The sequence below is a fragment of the Anopheles maculipalpis genome, chromosome 3RL (assembly GCF_943734695.1).
Source record: "Anopheles maculipalpis chromosome 3RL, idAnoMacuDA_375_x, whole genome shotgun sequence".
NCBI lineage: Eukaryota > Metazoa > Arthropoda > Insecta > Diptera > Culicidae > Anopheles > Anopheles maculipalpis.
Genome location: NC_064872.1, coordinates 24,209,821 through 24,229,506, shown reverse-complemented (window position 1 = coordinate 24,229,506; position 19,686 = coordinate 24,209,821). Strand labels below are relative to the sequence as shown.

At 44.6% G+C, this 19,686-nt stretch overlaps 3 protein-coding genes across 3 annotated transcripts in view; all 3 read right to left on the bottom strand.

Annotated features, from left to right (window-relative positions):
- LOC126560489 (uncharacterized) overlaps positions 1 to 8,705 on the bottom strand; it is a 28,713-nt gene extending 20,008 nt beyond the window's left edge. The window contains exons 1-4 of the mRNA XM_050216447.1: positions 8,358 to 8,705; positions 2,112 to 2,229; positions 1,435 to 2,015; positions 1,239 to 1,361 (exon numbers count right to left, since the gene is read on the bottom strand). Of these exons, the coding sequence (XP_050072404.1) occupies positions 1,239 to 1,361; positions 1,435 to 2,015; positions 2,112 to 2,229; positions 8,358 to 8,694 (1,159 nt within the window). The 5' untranslated portion in view covers positions 8,695 to 8,705. The remainder of the gene's footprint in view (positions 1 to 1,238; positions 1,362 to 1,434; positions 2,016 to 2,111; positions 2,230 to 8,357) is intronic.
- LOC126564395 (ATP-binding cassette sub-family G member 1-like) overlaps positions 1 to 19,686 on the bottom strand; it is a 440,656-nt gene that overhangs the window by 37,049 nt on the left and 383,921 nt on the right. The window lies entirely within an intron of this gene.
- Positions 1 to 19,686, bottom strand: part of LOC126565141 (cyclin-dependent kinase 1) — a 164,950-nt gene that overhangs the window by 20,358 nt on the left and 124,906 nt on the right. The window lies entirely within an intron of this gene.

Genomic DNA, 19,686 nt, shown 5'->3' with positions numbered 1-19,686 from the left:
CCTAACCAGTTTCGGTTCGCGCTGGAGAGCGCGAAGAAATGCTAAACACCTACCAAATTGGAACCCGATGTAGGAAAACTGCGTCGTTCTTGAAGCGGATATGGTAGGTTCAATTCGCTGATCTTGAAATGATCTTGATTTTTTGTCAGAAATGCATATTTTCTTGATGTTGTTGTCTTTTATGTGCTAATAATTTAGCTAACCTTTTAGAATGTCTGTATGCATAGCCAATTACCAAGGGTGACATTTTGGTAAGAATGAAGACTTTAAAGGACTTTTTTGAGGTCTCCAAAAATTTTCTGATATTAGCAATTCTTCGACAGTTCCTGCCCGTCTAGCTAACTCTATCGCTGAAGTTCCTCATCCATGTACACTTTGTAATGTAAACTGAAGACAATGTGGTAGAATCAAGAACCAATATTGATCCGGGCATCAAAGCATAGACACACACACACACAGATCCACGTGAATATATTCCGTGTGAAATGTCACACCAGAAAATAATCATCAGTGGTGCTGAGACAAACGGGTCGTTTTGCGGCTCTGACTAAAACAGGTACAGTACAGCCACAAACCCCGGATATGTGTATGGATTCATTAATTACGCGCTAATGAATAGGATATTTAAATTCTGCTGCCCAACAGTAAACTTTGGCAGGTATCGATCGAATGATGGAACGGCAAACACCACCTGCCATCGGTTGCCATCCATTTTGAAAAAAAAAAAACAGCAAAAGATGAGGAAACAAGAGATCAAGTGTCAAACAACTGTTTTTGAGCAGTGGTTGTCTATTGGCCAAAGAAGGGAGTTGGTTGCTATTCGACTTGGTACTATTTGCCGATGCGGTTAGCATTGCCACTGTGCAACACAACAGCGCACTGTTCCAGTCTGAGGGACCACCCTAAGTCAACGATCTATAGCGTCAAGTCCTCCCAGTTCAATGGTTGTTCCGAAGGCTCGTCCTCGAGCAAAGCACTTCTAAGGGTTGGCCATGAAGTGGTGAGCGTATGGCCAAGTTATGCAAGAAATCACACGTACATGCCGAACCGATGTTGCATGCTGCAATTCGCGAACGATGTAATTAATAGTGCACGCCAGTGCAAGAACCGCTCATCGATGCGGAGGCCGTCCCCACCCCCGAAAGATGGACCAAAACTGGAGTAAAAGAAATAGAGCCGAGATGTGATGACCCTGCCGTCGGGCGGGGTGTGGACGTGAGGCAATCTTCACTACCTACCGTTATCGTCGAACGTCGAGTCCAGCTCGATGCAGCGGCTGCTGATTTCGTAATATTTCTTGAGCGCAGCCTTGATCACCTTACCAACATCTGCACCGTACTCGCCGACCGCAATCTCCATCACTGTTTAATTGGGAAAATGGATAAATTAAAAGAATTGATCGACTGTCTATCGCAGGCGCAAATAAAAACCTACTAAAATCAGCTGGATTGTGATAGCTGGGACAGTGATAGCCAAGATCGCCCAAAAACGGTAGCATCTCCTTCGTCGGTCCCTGATAGAAGCAGTGGCCCTGTACCACCGTGTACAGCTGATCAAACATCTCGAACAGTAACGCGCTCGGTGTGTGAATCGTACAGACGATCGTGCGCCCATCCTGTGCCAGCCGCTTCAGCAACGATATACACTGTGCACATGACGAACTATCCAGCCCGGTAGTGGGCTCGTCCAGAAACAGTATTGGTGGATTGCTGATCATCTCCAGTGCGATAGCGAGCCGTTTCTTCTGTCCACCCGACAGTCCCATCGTCGGTGTGTTGCCCTTCTGCTCCAACCCGAGCATAAACAGAATCTTCTCGATCAGTTTGCGCTTCTCGGCGATCGAAATGCCAAATCCGAGCTTCAGATGGGTGGCACAGGTCATGGCCTCCGTCACCGTCAACCAGGGTCGAAGGGCATCGTGTTGCTGGATGTAGCAGGACAGCTTCCGGAAGCTTTCCGAGTTGTGGGACCGGCTTTTTCCGTTCACCTGCACCATACCACTCACACCGGATGATCTATGGGAGGAAAATGGTGAAGGGAAAAGAAAAAAAAATGTGTTAACAGCCCACTATTCAGCACAATGCAACCGAGTGTCCGGTTCGATAACCTACACATAACCTGCCATGATGTTAAGCAGCGTACTTTTGCCCGCTCCCGACGGGCCCATGATTGCTGTCAGCTCACCCGACTTAAACGCACCATTAATGCCATGAAGAATTTCTTTCGTTTCTGTGCAAAGGGAGAAGAAAATATACATTCGTGTTGAGTTATTATATGGTATGATCGATCAACATTCCAGCGGTGATTTCACTGTTCGAACGGGTTGCCATAGCGCACAGTGATCAGTGATCTCACCATCTCTGGTGCCCAATTTACGTCAGATCTGTGTTTGAAATTGGATATAAATACGACCCGTAGGCACTAACTTTATCATCGTTCAAGGTCGATCGGAACGAAATGATTTGGAAGTTCAAATTCACGCCATTTCATGCTGAATGCTGACGGCCCCGCCGGGCATAAAATTACAAAGGAACTCAATCATTGATCATTTATCTTTGGACAACGATCGAACCAACTGTTAAATCTTCCTAGGTTTTTGTTACCCTCCAAAAATCCGATTTTGGGGATTTGTCTCAAGTTTTTCACCAAGAGCATAAACATAAATTTTCAAAACCCGTCTTCATGGGTAGGATAGTATGCAATCCCTCATCAATGTCTGGACATTGACCCTCGTGTCCAAAATGTATGCAGAAGATCCCTTTGACTTTGGCAGCCAGAAATGAAACTGGTTTTGCTCTGAAAGTGAGCATCCCTTTTGGGGTGCCTCACAACAGGTTTTTCATACCAATCAAGAGACGTCGGGCAGGGGTTTTCAGAAAATGTCCTAAGTAGCGTATCAAATGGACCTTGTTTTTTGGATTGATGTTTTCGGATTTCTTTGTATTTTCTTTAATGAAATTTTCACCATTAATTACATATTTTACATAGTCGTTAAAACTTCATTTGTCTTATCATCGGACACTACTCCGATGCTATTCTCCTACGATAGTAATAATTTATTCTGTTCTGCGATATTTCATGAAAACCCTTGCCAGGTTCTTATTAGCACGTTTTCGGTGTTTTATGCTATTGTGAAATTGAAGCTACAAGCAACCCTAGGTTTTGGGGAAAGATAAACTTGAACCTCCGAATGGAACAAAAGTCAACAGCTTGCAGATCCATGGCAATCAATTTACCCCTTGTTCCGGGATTCCCTTCGACTCCAAATCCTAAGCTATTGCAATGGTTGCTCGCACGAACCCAACAGGTTCGGATAGACCAGGAAGCTTAGCCAGCGCTTGGATTACGCAACTCAGATTGCTCAGGGCTTGAGCCAGCACGTGTTAGTAGACACCCTTGGATGTGGTTGAAGCTATCGATACTCTCTTCCGTACCGCTCAGCAAAGCAGCAAGCAGACGGAAGCAAAGCTACCCGACTTAACAGGAAAGAAAACCCCAACCAACCAGCCTAGCAATAGAAAGTGAAACTATTTCCCTGGCAAGTTTTTCCTCTCGGTAAAAAAGAGAGGCACAAAAAATGCATCTGCATTATGCATCGTTGCACACAAACACCACGAGCAGTGTGTTCGTATGCAAGCCGTACCTTTCTAGAAAACTTTTCTTCCGGACAACGACATTCGAGCCACACTACAGCATGAAAGAAAACGAGTTTGAGTTCTCTCCTCGTAACTGGCCTGCTGTCACCCTTCTCGTGTGCTGCATAATTTCATCACATTTTCTCCATTCCATAGCCAAGTCAATGTTCATTGTACGCGCGGCGTCTTGAGCTTTCAAGGATCACTCTGACAGCCATGAACACGACCACGAACGGTCGAACCAGACGTTGTGGCGGAGGTCAGTTCTCTCGTCAATTGGAGTTTTGTTTTCTTTCTTTTTTTACGCTTCTGTAAGTTAATTGAACTCCAATTGAACTCTGCGTGGTATGGATGAGAAACTGGTCTCACACGAAAGCCGCCCAACATGCGCCACAGAAGCTGTCAAAGAAGCATTTGCGTCCGACGATGGCGGCACATGTCTTCATTCGTCTGGTTAAATATTGGCACAGTGTAAGTACTTCTTGTTCTGTTGACAAGGCAAGACTCGCGCACGCCATTCCATTCTCGAAGCGGTGGAACTGTTTGGTTTACATCTCTAGTAATGTGTCTAGCGCTCTGTGACCTAATACGACATTAATTATGATCAAATACAGCAAATAGTTTGTTGTATGTGACGAAGGCTTGGTCTTGAAGACGTGGCAAAGGGAAGGAGTCTATACACGACCGAATTCAAGGTTACACGCTAGCGTGCGATGATGGTCGACGTTAGGATTAGACGGCTGTGTGGCGCTAAGACTGACCTGCCAGGTGAACGGTATGGGCTCTACTAATGCATCTAAATCAACCAAACCAAAGTCGTGAAATATTTACCTACCATAAACATTTTATTGGGGAATAAATCTTTGGTCTACAACAAACTGCCGCTGGCCAATACAACCTATAAAGTAAATCATGCAGGTTGATCATTGGTGATTTAACGGTTCGGTTAACTACATTATTTTTAAAAGCTTTTTTTTAATTAAGTTGTAAAAAGCACCCTACAACGGAATGATTGTACCGTTTCAAGGTTTCTCAAGTTCACGGCTCGCCAATTGTGTGAGAGCGCCCACATCTCACTTTCAGGTGTGAGCTTTTATTTCAAGATCATTGACACCTTGGGGAGCTTCCCCAGCGAGGTAGACACCCAACGATTAGGTTACATCAAGGTGTTACGATCGGTGTTGGGCATAGCAGCACATCTCCCGTTCACACATTGATGAAACCTTCACCGGTTGGTAAGATTTATGTGGATAATCACCTTTATTACCATCATCTAACAAGCAAAATCTGCAATTCCTCTACAGAACGATGCGTGATTGAAACTCCTCGCTAGCTGAGCAACTCGTTGGAATGCATTCCGTTTCCAAACCCGAAGATGCTACCATCCTTTGCTTCACACTCCCCGTGATGGTTCTACGGCACGTGCGTGCTCGCATCCCACAGCCTGAACCACACAGTAGAAATTCATATTTTTAGGTCAAGAGCCCGTGCACCTCGGATTGACCGTTTTGCAAATTGTTACCAAATGCACCATTCATTTCAAAAGCCATCATAAATTATGATTGGGTAGCTCCGTAGCGTTAAAAGCGTTCGGGTAGCTTCGCTAGGTTCGGTTGCGAAATTCATCCGCGGCGATAGAGTTTGGCTGGAACCGTTTGGTGGTTGAGGTCCGATTCTTACAGACAACGCAAAGGCCAAAGAAGTAGGTGAATATTGGCAAAGACTTTGGATTTGGAGGATTTGCATACCATCATAATTAGGAGCGTGGTCGTCTGGATGCTTTATAGTTCATAACTGACTGCATGTGTTCTATTAATGGTGGTCTGCCTACTCGTTCGAACCGGTTGCTGGTTCGTGTTGTCAAATCAGGTTTTCGAATTCGGCCCCAAAAATCGAACAGTCAATTCATCAGGAATGGTTCACACGGGAGGTTAATACATTCACGACTCGAATCCATACGAAAAAGTCACACTCGTCCAATGGAAAAGGAGACGAGCGAGTTGTCAGGGTAGTAGGTTTTGCAGCAAATCATTCCAAAGGTGTTAGGACACACAATCCATAGGAAGTTGACGGTCGAATTGTCTGTACTTCCTTCGCAACAGCTTGTGCAATCGGACGGATCTTGATCAATCCTAATCAACTCTATAACTAGCGCTAATTTCTAGTTGGTTGTGTATCTTAGGCGAATTCCACCAAGGCCTGTCTTGAATGACCAGCTGAAGCAACGCATATTCTCAATCACTCTCACTGATTTCTATAACGCAGAACGGGTTCCCTATCGGCACTGAACGGTGGTCTCAAGTGCCTACCAGGCGCTTGCCTTCACGGGTGGCTCGTGTGCATGTGTCCATGTATGTGCTGAGTGCACCCGTAAGCAAAGGAACGCACTAAACACATGCTCTGTAATTATCGATCGTTATGCGCACCGCAACATTGACGCATTGCTTTGGAGATCCACGCAATCATAACCGCCCTTCGTTGCATGAATGGAGAGTCAAATAGAAGAGCGCGATAGAGAGACCGAGAGCCAAGTAAGCAAATATCGCATATACCCTGGCCTACACTGGCCACAATTTTCTACAACTACACTACCACAACCATCAACCATCAAGCCCAAGTCCACACGCTCTAATGATCGTCCATCGGCGAGGCAATTCACCTCGAAATGTTTATACACCGTGCTCGAAGGCGCCACTCCTGCACGGCACTGTATGCACTAGGTGTTCAACATCCGTTCTGATTGCACCACTGGACCACCTTGGATCGGTAGTGTGGTTTTCTAAAGGGGAACTAGACGATAGAATGAATTCAAAAAGAGAGAAGAAACGAGGCCACTTTTCCATCCAATGCGGGCGTTCTAGACGAGCATTCTTGTAGACGAGAACGGTAAGACTTAGGACACGTTTTTTTACGCCTCCAAGTGTTCTTGAACCACGATTGCGACCGGTACCCATTAGAATGAAGTCGCACCGCAGGCAAATGGCTGCATAGCGCAAGTTCCAGTTACCCACATAACCACCTTGACACCATCACTATCATTTATTAATCCGGTGGCTCATCGGAAGTAGGACGACATTGAATCGAGCGGTTCCCTGTCATCTTGTAGTTGCAGGTGAATAACTCTCCGACGTTAATAGCCTTAGAACTGGTTGCAGCATAACCTTTGACGGAGTCTTAGGTTGAAAGAATCGTCCAAAATTCTCTTCAGACTCTTATGTGTATGTCAAGATTACGTGATGGGAAAGTAAAACTCTCGGGATTCTAGGCAGAGTGATGGAATTCCCTCCAAAAACAGTCCTCCAGCATCCAGCGCGAAACTGAAGGAAATTCTCAGCCGGGAACTACTCCGCGATCTATGATCTAACTATCACGAGGGAATCCACGATCACGTGCGGAATGCTGGACAGTACGTTGCGGCGTTCGAAACCAGATTTACTTCCAAGGAATAACACGGAAGATCCTGCATAAACGACTCGACAGCCCAACATGTTAATGAACATCGGCAACTTATCAACGCCAACGGGAACTGTCAATATAACCCTCCTCTTCGAACCAGTAAAACATTCTCATTTGAAAGTAATGCCTTACCTAGCAATATCATTTGAATATTCTTCCCTATGAGAAAACCCTAGTACCTCTGGTGTAAATGAACTGCACGACAGGCGATGCAATGCTTGCTTGCGTTAATGTAATGCCATACATTATACAATTTATTGATTTCGATTCATCTCCACAGCGGTGGCTCCTACAGTTGTGCCTTCTGTGAGTTGCAATCTGGTAGCAAATGTTTCGTGACCGGTTATTATGATGATGTTGTTGCTGGTGAACGCACGGGTAGGGGAACTACAGAACTTTACTAGTGCTAATGACTTGTGCTAAAGCCAGAATGCCGATTCTAAATGAACACTTAGCATTTATTTTATTCCCCTCCGTTACCGAGATCGCCCATGCGAGAGATAAGCATTCATCATTTAGAACACTTTTATCCGAGCGACGGTAATCGTAAGCATTAGAACTTGCCCTGATAGTCGTAATTAGCGGATATGGTTCGGTGGGCTTTATCAAAGGGTGGAAACGATTTGGAAAATAAATAATGCATGACTGACCAGGGTTAGAGTTAAACTTGGTACAGACCCTCCCGGTGAACAGAAGGATTTCTAATGCATTGTCTATTGTAGGTGATTGTATCGGTCGCAAAGCTTTTATAGTGCTATCACCATTAAAATGTACAGCTTTATCTATTGGCTAAACGATCAAACGGACGGATCGCACCATTATAATCCGCTGCTCGATTCTCACGCAAAACACATTAAAATTGGTTACCATCACCGTCTAATTGGAATTCGAAAGGAGGATTTTCGACATTTGGAAGAGGCAAGGTCCCAAAACTGTTCGAACGAACGCAAATTAAGATTAACTCGCAAGAAACTGGTTTACAACGAGTGGGAATCTGATCCGGCTGACGACTTGCAACAGCTTCGGAAACTGACTCCGAAAAGATACAGGTTTTACGGGACCTGCTGCGACAAAAAGGCCTGTATGGTCAAGATCACTAACGGTTGAATGTCGAAATATCCCCTGCCCCAATGATATAAACCAAGTCAATCGTTTGATTTGTCACCAACGCGCAAAAAAAATCTCTAGGTCACAGCAAATATGAGAATACGATCTGAAACTGGTGACATTAGAATCTTAGGACACTAATCCTCGTTCACTACTTACCGAACTTGGCTTTGGCAATGTTGAAGTGCTTCACCTCGTAGCGAATGTCACGAAACACGATATCTACCGGTGGGCGCTTCGGGAAGTGATAGTCCTGCTTCTCGAGCAACCCGTTGTGGTACATCGTGTTGTTGTTGCCACCTTCCTGACTATCGTTCAGCTCGATCGAATCATCGATCGACGAGCTTTCACCGTTCGCCGGACAGCAGCTGAAGCTGGATGTAGTGGTCGTAATAGCCAGTGCCGTCGCCGCCATTGCTGCAGTCGGATTGCTGACGTTGTTTGTGACTACAGGACGACTACTTTCGGTGCGAATTTCACTCTTTTGGGAGCTCATAGTTGTTGCATTTGGGGATGGTCACAATTATTCTCACTGTACACACACACACACACTTCACTTTCACGGAACTAAATTTGGCAGATGACTGTTTTTTTGCAGGGTTATACCTGAGCACTGAGTTTATAGCGGAACTGGAACTGCTATAAAAGCCGATGTGCGATACTTGTCTTTCTCATTTAAAGTACTTCGTGCACCACTATTTCATATTCGTTGATTATAACTACTGTGAAAATGAATAACAAGTTAATTGAAATTATTCGAAAAAAAAAAACAAACACTCTAATACAATAATGCTATGATTAACAAACAAATGAACTCAAATTAAACTTCTCCGTTGTAGAACAGATGTAGAGTATGAGTAGCTCAGTCTAAATTCTCACTGTACTGATCCATTCTTCCTTCTATCTGAAGTGCTCTTATGCATGTACTAGATTCATCTGACCTACTTTCAACACACCAAAATGGATCGTTTCCCCCAATGATTGGATTCTAATCTTACCGACTTTAATGCACCATATTTACAAACAAATGTCACCCGAATTCCAAAACAACGCCCGATTCTTTTCCTCAGCTGACAAACACTCTCAAACACAGCGTCAAGGTAGAACATCCACAAGAACGACGCCTTATCTGACCGGATCCAACAAACGAACTGTCAGCGATCGCACGTTGCACCACTTCAGCATCGGACTGCAGTAATCGTACTGCACGTGCGGTAGTACACCGGCTAGTAAAAAGCTTTCCTTCCCGACCGCTTCCAAAACCCTCCGTGAAGCACAATTCAATTCTAAACATCTCCCCACTACCAGGAAAATTGCGCAGATCAACGCACATCTATCGCATCCCATGATCTCGTTTGAATACAATCGACCCAGGCTTTAATTTGTGGCCGATAAAATGGCGCACGTACACGGGGCCGGGTGTACTAGCAAACGCTCTAATCTCACTCTCGATCGCGGTCGGTGCGTCAATGGAGTTTAGAGCCTCTATACAACACGAACATCACAAACAAAAAACATGATTATTCTACCTATTTTACTATCGTGCGTATGTTGCTCCCGTTGATCGCAAGGGACCGATTAACATTCCTCCAGGTGTTTTTCGCAAAACGATTTTTAGAATGAACCGGCTTCTATACAAGGAAGTACGGAAGGTAAACCACAACCCTCAGCGAACATCGATCGCAAATTATAACACGGTGTATGCAACCTTTCTCGCATCATACGCGCAAATAAAACAACAAAAAAACTGATACTCATCACAGCTAATAATGTTTGCCAAGTGATCGACCTTGCCGATCGGCATCTTTAACGGGGAAGTCTAAAGATCTCGTTATATCGTTATTTCTGCCGGTACAATCTTTGATATTGAGATGTGTGAGATGTTTAAATATTCATCGCGACAGATCTATTAGTCATAGTTCATCACCGACACGCGATCGACCTTCCGGAGCAGAATCTAGTGTTGGGGGAGTCTAGCTAATTGTAGGTTCTTCCTAGCTATTACGACACTAATGATCCAATTGGTACCAACAATTTAATGTTATCGATACAATAAGTTACTTTCGATGAATCATGCAGGACACATTAAGACGGGGTTTCCATCTGTCAATCGTAGGCTCTATACCCTACATTATAGGTTTTCCAATGATCAACAAGCCTTCGCATGCTGGAGAATCCCTCTCCTGCTTTGCATACTACATTCTACTGTCAAACAACCATCCCTAACCTTAAAATGTCACTCATGTCAGCCATTTCTGTACAGTTACAATCAATCACGATAGCACATAAAATGGCTGCACGCCATACTTTCACCAGGCATGCTCCAGTTGGTCTGTGTCCTGAGGCAACAAAATACGTTCGTGCAAAATGCCTCAAACAATCACACCAACAACGATTGGCAAACTTCGACCACTCACACAAGAATCTGTGCCGCTGTGTAACTGCAAGCGTCCATCGATCATAAGAGCAGGCCAGTTCCAGCCATTGCACAATTACACGATCCAAGTGGTTACGCTGGTGGGCCGAGCGCTTAACCTATTAACCAAATTCTCTTACTGCGAGACCCATTTTCTTACTGTGAAACCATCACCACTACCCATCGTTGTCCCACTACACTTGAGGAAGTTCCCTTCGGTCCGGTCAAAGTCGGCCTGAACCGGTGCGACCATTTTGTGATAATGATTCACTTTCGTCCGTGATGGTGTGTTTAAGAACAGCAAGATCGAACAACCCGGAACACAGACGGCTTCGTAGACGTCGACGCCGTTTGTGGGGCTGTGTTTCAATCGGCCGTTTGGTTCTTATCTACCGTACCGAAGCAGCTGACAACAACTGCATACAGTCACTTTGCCACTCGCACACGGATCGTTCGTGCTGCGATGGTGTGCGTGCTTGCTAGCAACGCACGGTCCAAATGGCACGTCCAACCAAGTACCAACCTAATCACGGTCCCATTAGATGATCGCATTAGTGACAGCTACAGAGCAGTGGTTGATCTTCATCTGCTTTCCTGTTGTGCTTGGTTCTTATTCTGGTGGCTAATACCGGTGTAAAATACCGATATCTAACCTTCACATCCATCAAAACGGACCTTCCGACATTAGACAACCAGTGAGCGTCAGTATCGTCAGCCAGTGCTTGCACATTTGCATCCAACATCGCAACACTAGAGGGGTTAAGAGCTAAAGTTCACCTTTAAGTACCTGCACGACGTGCAACCGGCAACCATCGGGTGACGTTGAGTTGACAGGCTTCGCCACGTGGCTTTAGAAAGCCGACACCAGCGACAGAAATCATTAATCTTACGTCCGTTCGATAATGGGTTTAATTGATCGTCTGTTTTCTCGCATCTCAGGATGTGTTCCGTACACATTACATTTCCCGCAAAACGATACCCACTGGCCTGATCAGCTGGATCGCCGTGGAATTCATTCGCATGTCAAACTAGAGGTTAGATGTCCGTCACTATCGATACTTTTTTACACGAAGTCCCCAACAACACCAGTACGCCAATGACAGAAACGGAAATTAAACCTCAACGGGCATATTGACGCGGTGAATTATTACCGCTCAGGTCCTCCGCCTGGATTACTCTCGCCCTCTCCGGGCGCTCTGACGGATGTGCAATCTTCGTCACACAATCTTTTGGAGGATGCACGTCGAGTGCAAGTGCGTGAATGGAATAATAAACCCCACGCCCGCATGACGCTGCTCGGTACAGTCGTACACATGGTAGAGTAACGCTTCGTACATTAGAGAATCTCGCTACACAAAACCCGCAACCTCACCAATTCAGCGACCTTTGAGCGGTAAGCTCAAGGATAACCTCCGGCGAGCTTGGCTATGGTTAGAATATCGCTTAAACACCGTACCCGTACATGCCCAGGGTCAGAGGAGGCATCTTTTCGGAACACGGCGCATGTTCTAATGCGAGCCTACTCCCGATGGGCATTAACAATAATGCTTACCTTTTTGTGTACTCTTTTTTTAAAGCTCCCTCTCCACGTCTTAGTTTTTATACTTCCCATTAGCTCATCAGTCTTCGTCGGTAGCTGGAGGCACCCCAGTCTAGAACAATTTAATTACACCTTCATGGAGGATGGAAACGATTGCGCCTTCAATTCTTCGTGTCAGTTCACACTCGCTGAAGCTCGCCATGTTTTGCACACAAACACCTGCCATTTTGATGATGCTTGATTTAGCTTTTATTTTGTGTCTTGAATTTTTGAGGTTCTTAAATACTGCGGAATCGCAAAAAAATGGTGATGATACCCAACAGGTTCCATCCACCAAACCCTACCAACCACATCAGCTCGGTGTTAGGGGTATGCGGGGTGATAAGCTCAAGAGGCAAGAACACATGTGCCAAATGGTTCGCTTGTAACTCTATCGGCAAAAGATGGCAGCAGTTCAGTTTGGACAAAGGCTCATCATAACAAGAACCACCCTCACCAGACAAACCTGTGGCACACATCAAACAAATGCCAAATCAACAACGGACAATGTTTTCCTGGTGCGCGCACACACACGCGCGAATGGCGCTGTGGGGTTATGAACTGCATCGGGTGCATCGGGTGCTGCAACATTGGCTGAATGTTTATGGTTCTCCTTCACGTGTGCAACGTAAGGGTTCGGTTTGCCATCGTCGCCGCTTCTCCCGGCTTGGCTTTCCACACCCAAAACGAACCCGTTTGCCATGGCATAGACCGACAAGTCGGTGTCGTCGTCGTCGTTGACTTCCACCATGCACCAACTACTACTGCTGCTGCTTAGTAGCGGATTACGTCGTTCAGACAGCTTTTGTGTTGGTGTTTTGCCAAGAAATGCTAGTTGGCGAGTCATTTTTATGCGAGAACTTCTGCCAAATCGCACCAAACTTAACTCGCTTGAATGCGTTCAAATGCATACAAAATCACGATTATCATAAACGAAGCACTGGTTGGCTGTGTAAAGAACCCAGTTGAAATTGGATATTGTCAACCGAAGTAGTTAGTAGTAGTAGTACTAGGACCAACCAACACATCATAAGTCAAAGTTTAATTACACCCGGAAAAGATTTAATGTCCCCTTCGCCATTCGATGATTGAGCGTTCCAGTTGAGGATATGTGAGTTTCTCAATACGTTTTGAAACCTAACTTCAACTTCACTATTTATACACAATTTAAACAACAACGCTACAACGACTTCAAACCAACAGCCGGATTGATCGTAGCCTCGTTATCGTGTTTTCTGTTGCGCGTGAGTCTTCTTATCGCACCAAGGCGTCGCGTAGAAAATGTAAACAGAACTGAAAGCTCGTGTCGCCCTTTTCCTACTGCCGCACTGCCCTATTACGGCACGTTCGAAGGGTTTTATTGCAGCACGGAAGCGCGCGCATACAAATATGTGCCGGGACACAATTTGCCATTCTACTGTCAACCAGTGTGCTGCTGCTTGATTATCTTTGTTCGCGGAAATCGTTGGCCCGTCGTGTAGGTTTCATCAGCAATTCTTTCTCTAGTGACGCACATGCTGCCCCAACATGGGTTCCGATTTTCGTGATCATCGTTTCGTAAAGTTAAATCATCATCCAGAATTGGCAAACAGACAGCCAGACTGCGTGTGCACGTGGGAGTCGGGACGACCCTTTCCTCCAATATCCAGACGTCTGACGTGGTCCAACGCACTCGGTAAGGCTGGGAAGCCTTCTATCATCATTTACACACCAAAAAAGCACACAAAGCGCTGACAGTATTGAAAATCGATCAAATGCACGCCACACAGCAAAACAAACATTCAATTCCGGTCAGGGGGTGCTTTCGTTTCGGTCGACCGTACTATGCGCCAGTACTTTTCCCTTCATTCAACACACACACACACGCAGGCAGAGCTCTTTTTCTCTGACATCAAACCTCAAACAAACCGTCACTCTAATCGATCGAGAACGTGTACCACACACCGACACCGAACCAAAACAGCACACTAAACATTCAATCACCTAGCCTAAGAGAACCCACCCCCAGCATCCCGGCCACGGACCACTTTGCAAAACTGTACACTTCTCTAGTACTCGAACACACTCAGACTCACGTACCACTTGCTTACAATTTCTCCCAAAACAACAGACAGCGCGCGATCTAGTGGCTGCAAGTCGCGAGATTGAGGTAGAACGCTAACGGCATCAGCAACGCTTACTTTGACTACAAGCCCGGTCGCGGATCGGAGAAAACTGAATCCGCGATTACAAACGGCGGGTATATAGCGCAGCCCAGTCGCTTGACCGAGTTTGCACAGTGCGATAGTGGGTGGTCAAAATTATATTCATGATTCCTTTTAAAAGAAAAGTATTACCTGGAATTGATTGTTTTTCTTTAAAGTTTTTTTTTCGTGTGTTCTCTATTTTTGGTTTATCTGTAGATTGAACAATTAGTTCTGTTGACGAATAAACGGTCCCTTTTCTTTCAACACGATTAATGTGAAACATTTTGTGCATTTTACTACCACAATACAGGTTTCTAATGGCAATCTTTCTAATAAGTTGAGAGCCCTACTTCGCTGATGTCATCTAAATTTAAAATCAATAGCCAAATAGTTTTTACTGTGGGGTGGCCCGTTGGTAAGGCGACAACGGCGCCAAATCCTATCCGATCCCCCCTTGTGAAGACTATCCAGCTACGTGGTATCGGCAAGTCTAGTAAGCCTTTAGATGGTCGGTGTCGTTAAGGCAATTAAGAAAGGTCATTAAGAAGTGTTAACTTTTGATTATCCTTTTCTAACAGACGTACTAAACTAGACTCAAGTCAGAATTCGCCCTCCTCGGGAAATTTACCCAGTTGTGCCATTGTTCTGTTTACACAACAAAGAAGTACAAATAGACATGAGTCGACACGCACCACGTCGAACGAAAATCGTACAACAAAACCAATAATTCTGGCCATTCACAAACAACTAACCAATCCCATTGTGAATTTGCCTCCACACGCTGTGCATGACGATGATGATGATGATGGTACACGACGCACCCGAACGGAAAACCTTTACGAATCGAAGCACGAGTCCATACTCCCTTCACATCCACACGCCATGTGAGAATGAGCGATGGAGCGTGAGAAAAACCAAATCCCCCCCCCCCCCCCCTTTCCCTGGCTAAGAACGTCATCCAACGAAGCTCGTTGTGAATGTGCGGTGCGGCCTAAAGCATGTGCTCACTTTTTTCTTTTCCTTTCGAAATTTTATACAAAACTAAAAAGACAATGAGGCCAAACCATCGCTGTGCACTGCATATCATCCTAGAGCGCAACATCCTGCCGAGACAACTTCTCAGCGGTGCAGTTTCGAAGGTTCGAATCAACAAGTGGCGATCCAGTTGCAATCACTTCACCAGACAGTCAGCTCGTTGGCGTCTCTCGGACTAACCAAAAATAAATTCCCAAAAAACATACTGTGTGCTGTGCGAAATTATTGGTCCGCTTATTTCAAGCGAACGGATAGGAAGGTCGTTTGTCGCCCTTTTAGGTCAGGTGGAATGATAGGCATCTTTCCCGCGATAAAGAGGCTGTTAAATATGAATTTTACGATACAAAAACAGTGTTAATCGGTGCGAAGATCCCCCACAACAATAGCGAAAGCCACCGTACCAGTGGCTTGAAGGGGAAGAGAGCCTTTGTTTACCAAACATCGTGCGTCTCCTTCGCCGGTTCAGCGACACGCTTACCTCGTTCGAGCCCCGTGGTAGTCGGTGGACTTTGCCATCAAGCACCATTTTCCCGGTTGCACTTGACACATGACATTCGTTTGTTTCCTATGTATGTATGTGGTTTGCGAGAAACGTCCAGAGGATCGGCCCACCGCAGGGAGTCGTTGCAGGCGCATCATCATGCATGAAACGATTGTGCAACTCGGATGTTATGATGAGGCACCGAGGGATGATAAGCCCTGCATCACCATGACAGATGCATCGAATATTCTCTCTACTTCATACGAAATCGCAGAATCTCTACAGTTCACGGTCAGTGGGGAACGGTTGAAGGGCGTGTGCGCGCGGTCAAGACCCTCTAGTGGCAAGAAGCGACAGGCCCTTGTTGTGTATGTCCAAAGGAAAGGGAAACGTTCAGCTCTTTCCATGGGTCAGCATTACGCAGTTCTGGCGAGAAATCGATCTGTTTGATTAATTAAAAACTAACGTCAGGTGGGCGCCATCCAATCAGCCATATCGATCGTGCCAGTTATCGATGATCCATGAAGCCGGTTGATTAATGAATAAATCTGACTCACAATCTAACTTCCCGTGGGGTTGACCAGAGTGTGCTTACTAATAGGATAAATATCACTTGCTCAGTACACCTTCAAAGTTCCCAGACAACACTTGCTCCAATACACACACACACACGCTATTGCTGCGAGAAGGTCTCGCCGAGCTGTGACCTATTTTGTGCGCCAGCGGGTTCTTTCCTCGTCCCAGGGACAGCATCACCAGTACTGTGCGAGTGCGCCAATGTATGTCAGGTGTAGTTGTGTTTTGCTGGATATCAACAAAGCGTACACCTCAATCTAGCGGATCGAGACGACCTCAGGCGCGTGACGCGTGAGTTACCTTCGATTCTAACTAGCCGATAGATTACACGTTCTATTAGAGTTGAAGTACGGCAGGCGTTATCTACCGAACCTTGTCATTAGGATCGATATTTTGAATGCTATACAATGTGTGTAATGCCTTTACTGGACGTGAATGAAGTGTCACCGGATAGGAGAACTGCAATCAACGTTTACATTTGCCGTCAGTCACATTGGATCAAAAGATAAGGTCTTTTGCAGTGGATTTTTGGGGCATTGCACCTGGTGGACTGATTATCAAACCGGTAACCGCTACCACGATATGACCGATACCGTGCCTCCAGGCTGCATTTTTCGCAGCACAGTGCACTAAGGATTTGAGTTGCAGAGTAGTGATAAGACTTTAGGTTTGTGTGTCCCGTCTGCTCAACTCTAAGGTTTGGTGCGAACGTCAAAGATTGATATCGTATCAATCAGATATGATGAAACAGGCGAAGTTACTAAGGTCGTTTTGGGAGCTCCAAGTTCTTATCAATCAAGGTCACCGATACTACCGAACCGAACCATTCAGTGTGTTGTACAGGTGGGAAATTGATCATTAACACCGGCTGTTTACGACAAATTGATTGATAGCTGCTGGAACTCGAGTCTTTGCCGGTCACCAGACATTGGTCGAAACCACTAAAAATGTCTAATTTTGCAATGGCGGCCAAAGCTATCTAATTATAGCCCCATAATAAGCAGTTATTAAGCAAAAATGCTTAACCAAACAGATTTACCTTTGTATGAGTCTTAGAGTGAGTTAATCGATTTTTAATAGATGACCGGTGGATGGTTTTAGGCAGTTTCGAGCAGGACCACTGTCAAGGTTTAGTAATTAGTGGTTTAATACGCGAAACTATTCCCCGACGGCAATAGATTCCATGTTCAAATGACCAAACCAAATCAACGTGACAATTGATTTTAGTATGTTCGTGCTGCGCAATGTTGTGTTTGCTTATCTACAACGCAACGCAGCGAATGGTAATCGAGCGACAAAAGCGTTGAGTCACAAGTCATCAAGCCATGGCTCGAATGACTTACTCACAATTTGCTCTTGCTTCGGAGTAGCAGTTTATTACGAACAGGCTTTCTTTTGATAAGCTGTGATAAAAGAATTTCTTACATACATTCAGCCATTTTCCACTATTGACATTAGTTGTTACGCCTTGTGACATACCTTCTGCTTATCGCACACACAAAACCACCGGACCTCATCGTATCTTCACAATATCTCAGCAGCACAAAAGAATGACTACCGATTCGCTGCGTTTAACCTCCCCATTAGCAGCAATTAGTGTGTCACGGTGCAGGCCGGGGTGCTGCATTAGTGTGCTGCAACGAAAGCGATCCGCATGCCTGCCACGAGCCTCCGACCGAGCGTGACATGATCATGATGAACTTATCACGTTTGCCCGTTAGTTAGTGCCTTCCATCCACTATTGTTTCTCCAGCATTCAGTAGCCAGAAAGATGTGTGTTCATGTATGTTTTCAGATTATTGTGGAGAAGTTCCTGATGAGATTATGCGAACCGGTTGTCCTCGTCTTATGGTGCAAGTCCTTGTAAGATTAGAGCCAGACGAGTTGACAAGATTGAACGAATTTCTATGTTGTGCCGACAGTTCAAGATCAGTTGTGCAAATCTGGACTTTATTTAGGCTGTCATAGGGAAAGGAATAATAGTTGTCTCGGTGAAGGTGTTGTGTGAGTTCCAACATTTTCGGATTTTAAGAAACTTCTTTGTAGAATTCGTAGATTATTTAGAAATAGAAATAAGAAATAAGACAATAACTATTCATTAAAGTGTTACTTACGCCCAAGACAATGAGAAAGAGAGATATTAAAAAAAGATTATGTAAAATTAAACTAAAATCATGCGACGATTTTTTTTACCATAAACCAAACGACTGTTTATCACTGTACGTAAAGCTGCAAAACGCCCGGAAGCTATGCAACACCGTACAACATCGGTAGAATTGAAGCTTTTCGTACAAAGTGGACTTTTTCGTTAAATCAGACAGGGTTAGCTGTTACTGGAATGCGAAATTTAACATAGGTAAATCTTTAAACAAGTTTTTAATATATTAAAATTTAAAAAAAACTTATGAGAAAACCTTGAGACAATTAATACATTTAAAATTCAGATTGGGAAATTACTTTAAGACAGACGATTTGTGAAGTAACCGTAAACTAAAAACAAGATGTCATAAAACAAATGAAACAATTTAAAATAAATCCAAATTTCATGAAATTCTCCAGAAAAAAGTCGGTTTTTACCGTTTGTTGAAAGTATGTCCCACAACAATGTTCCACAACAACATTTTTTCAATCAGAATTCATTCGCAAATCTTTTAATCATGAACGCTAAGCAATTCTACACGAACACATGTTTTTCGATCCAGCCGATCAATTAATTGCTTAATAACATACTGCTAACAGTTTACGTGCATGCATCATTACATATTCCAACAATGTACCGATCAAACAACGGTGTGAAACTATACGCTAATCGATAATTGCAGTGAAGACACGTCTGCACCGATCGCCACCATATCCGGATGAGATGCTTAATTTGTTCGCTAATGTGGAAGTCATACGTAAATAAACGCCAACCAGTGGTTGTTGTGGCAGTTGTGATTAAACCTGCAATCATCACGCACGTGATGCAGTCCGGTGAGAGAAGAAACACGATAAGCATCGGAAGATACGTTGTAAAAAGATGGTTTAACATTTTATTGACTATCGATGACTAATTTGTAGCTATTCTATCCTAATGGGATATTTCGTAATTGCTTAAGGACTAACACACCTTCACGAAATCTCCAACAAAAAGCAACAAAATGGCGCTTGTTATGTGCTTTGTTTTAAACCACAAACTAAATAAATCTAAATAGCACGGTGGTTCGTACAACCCT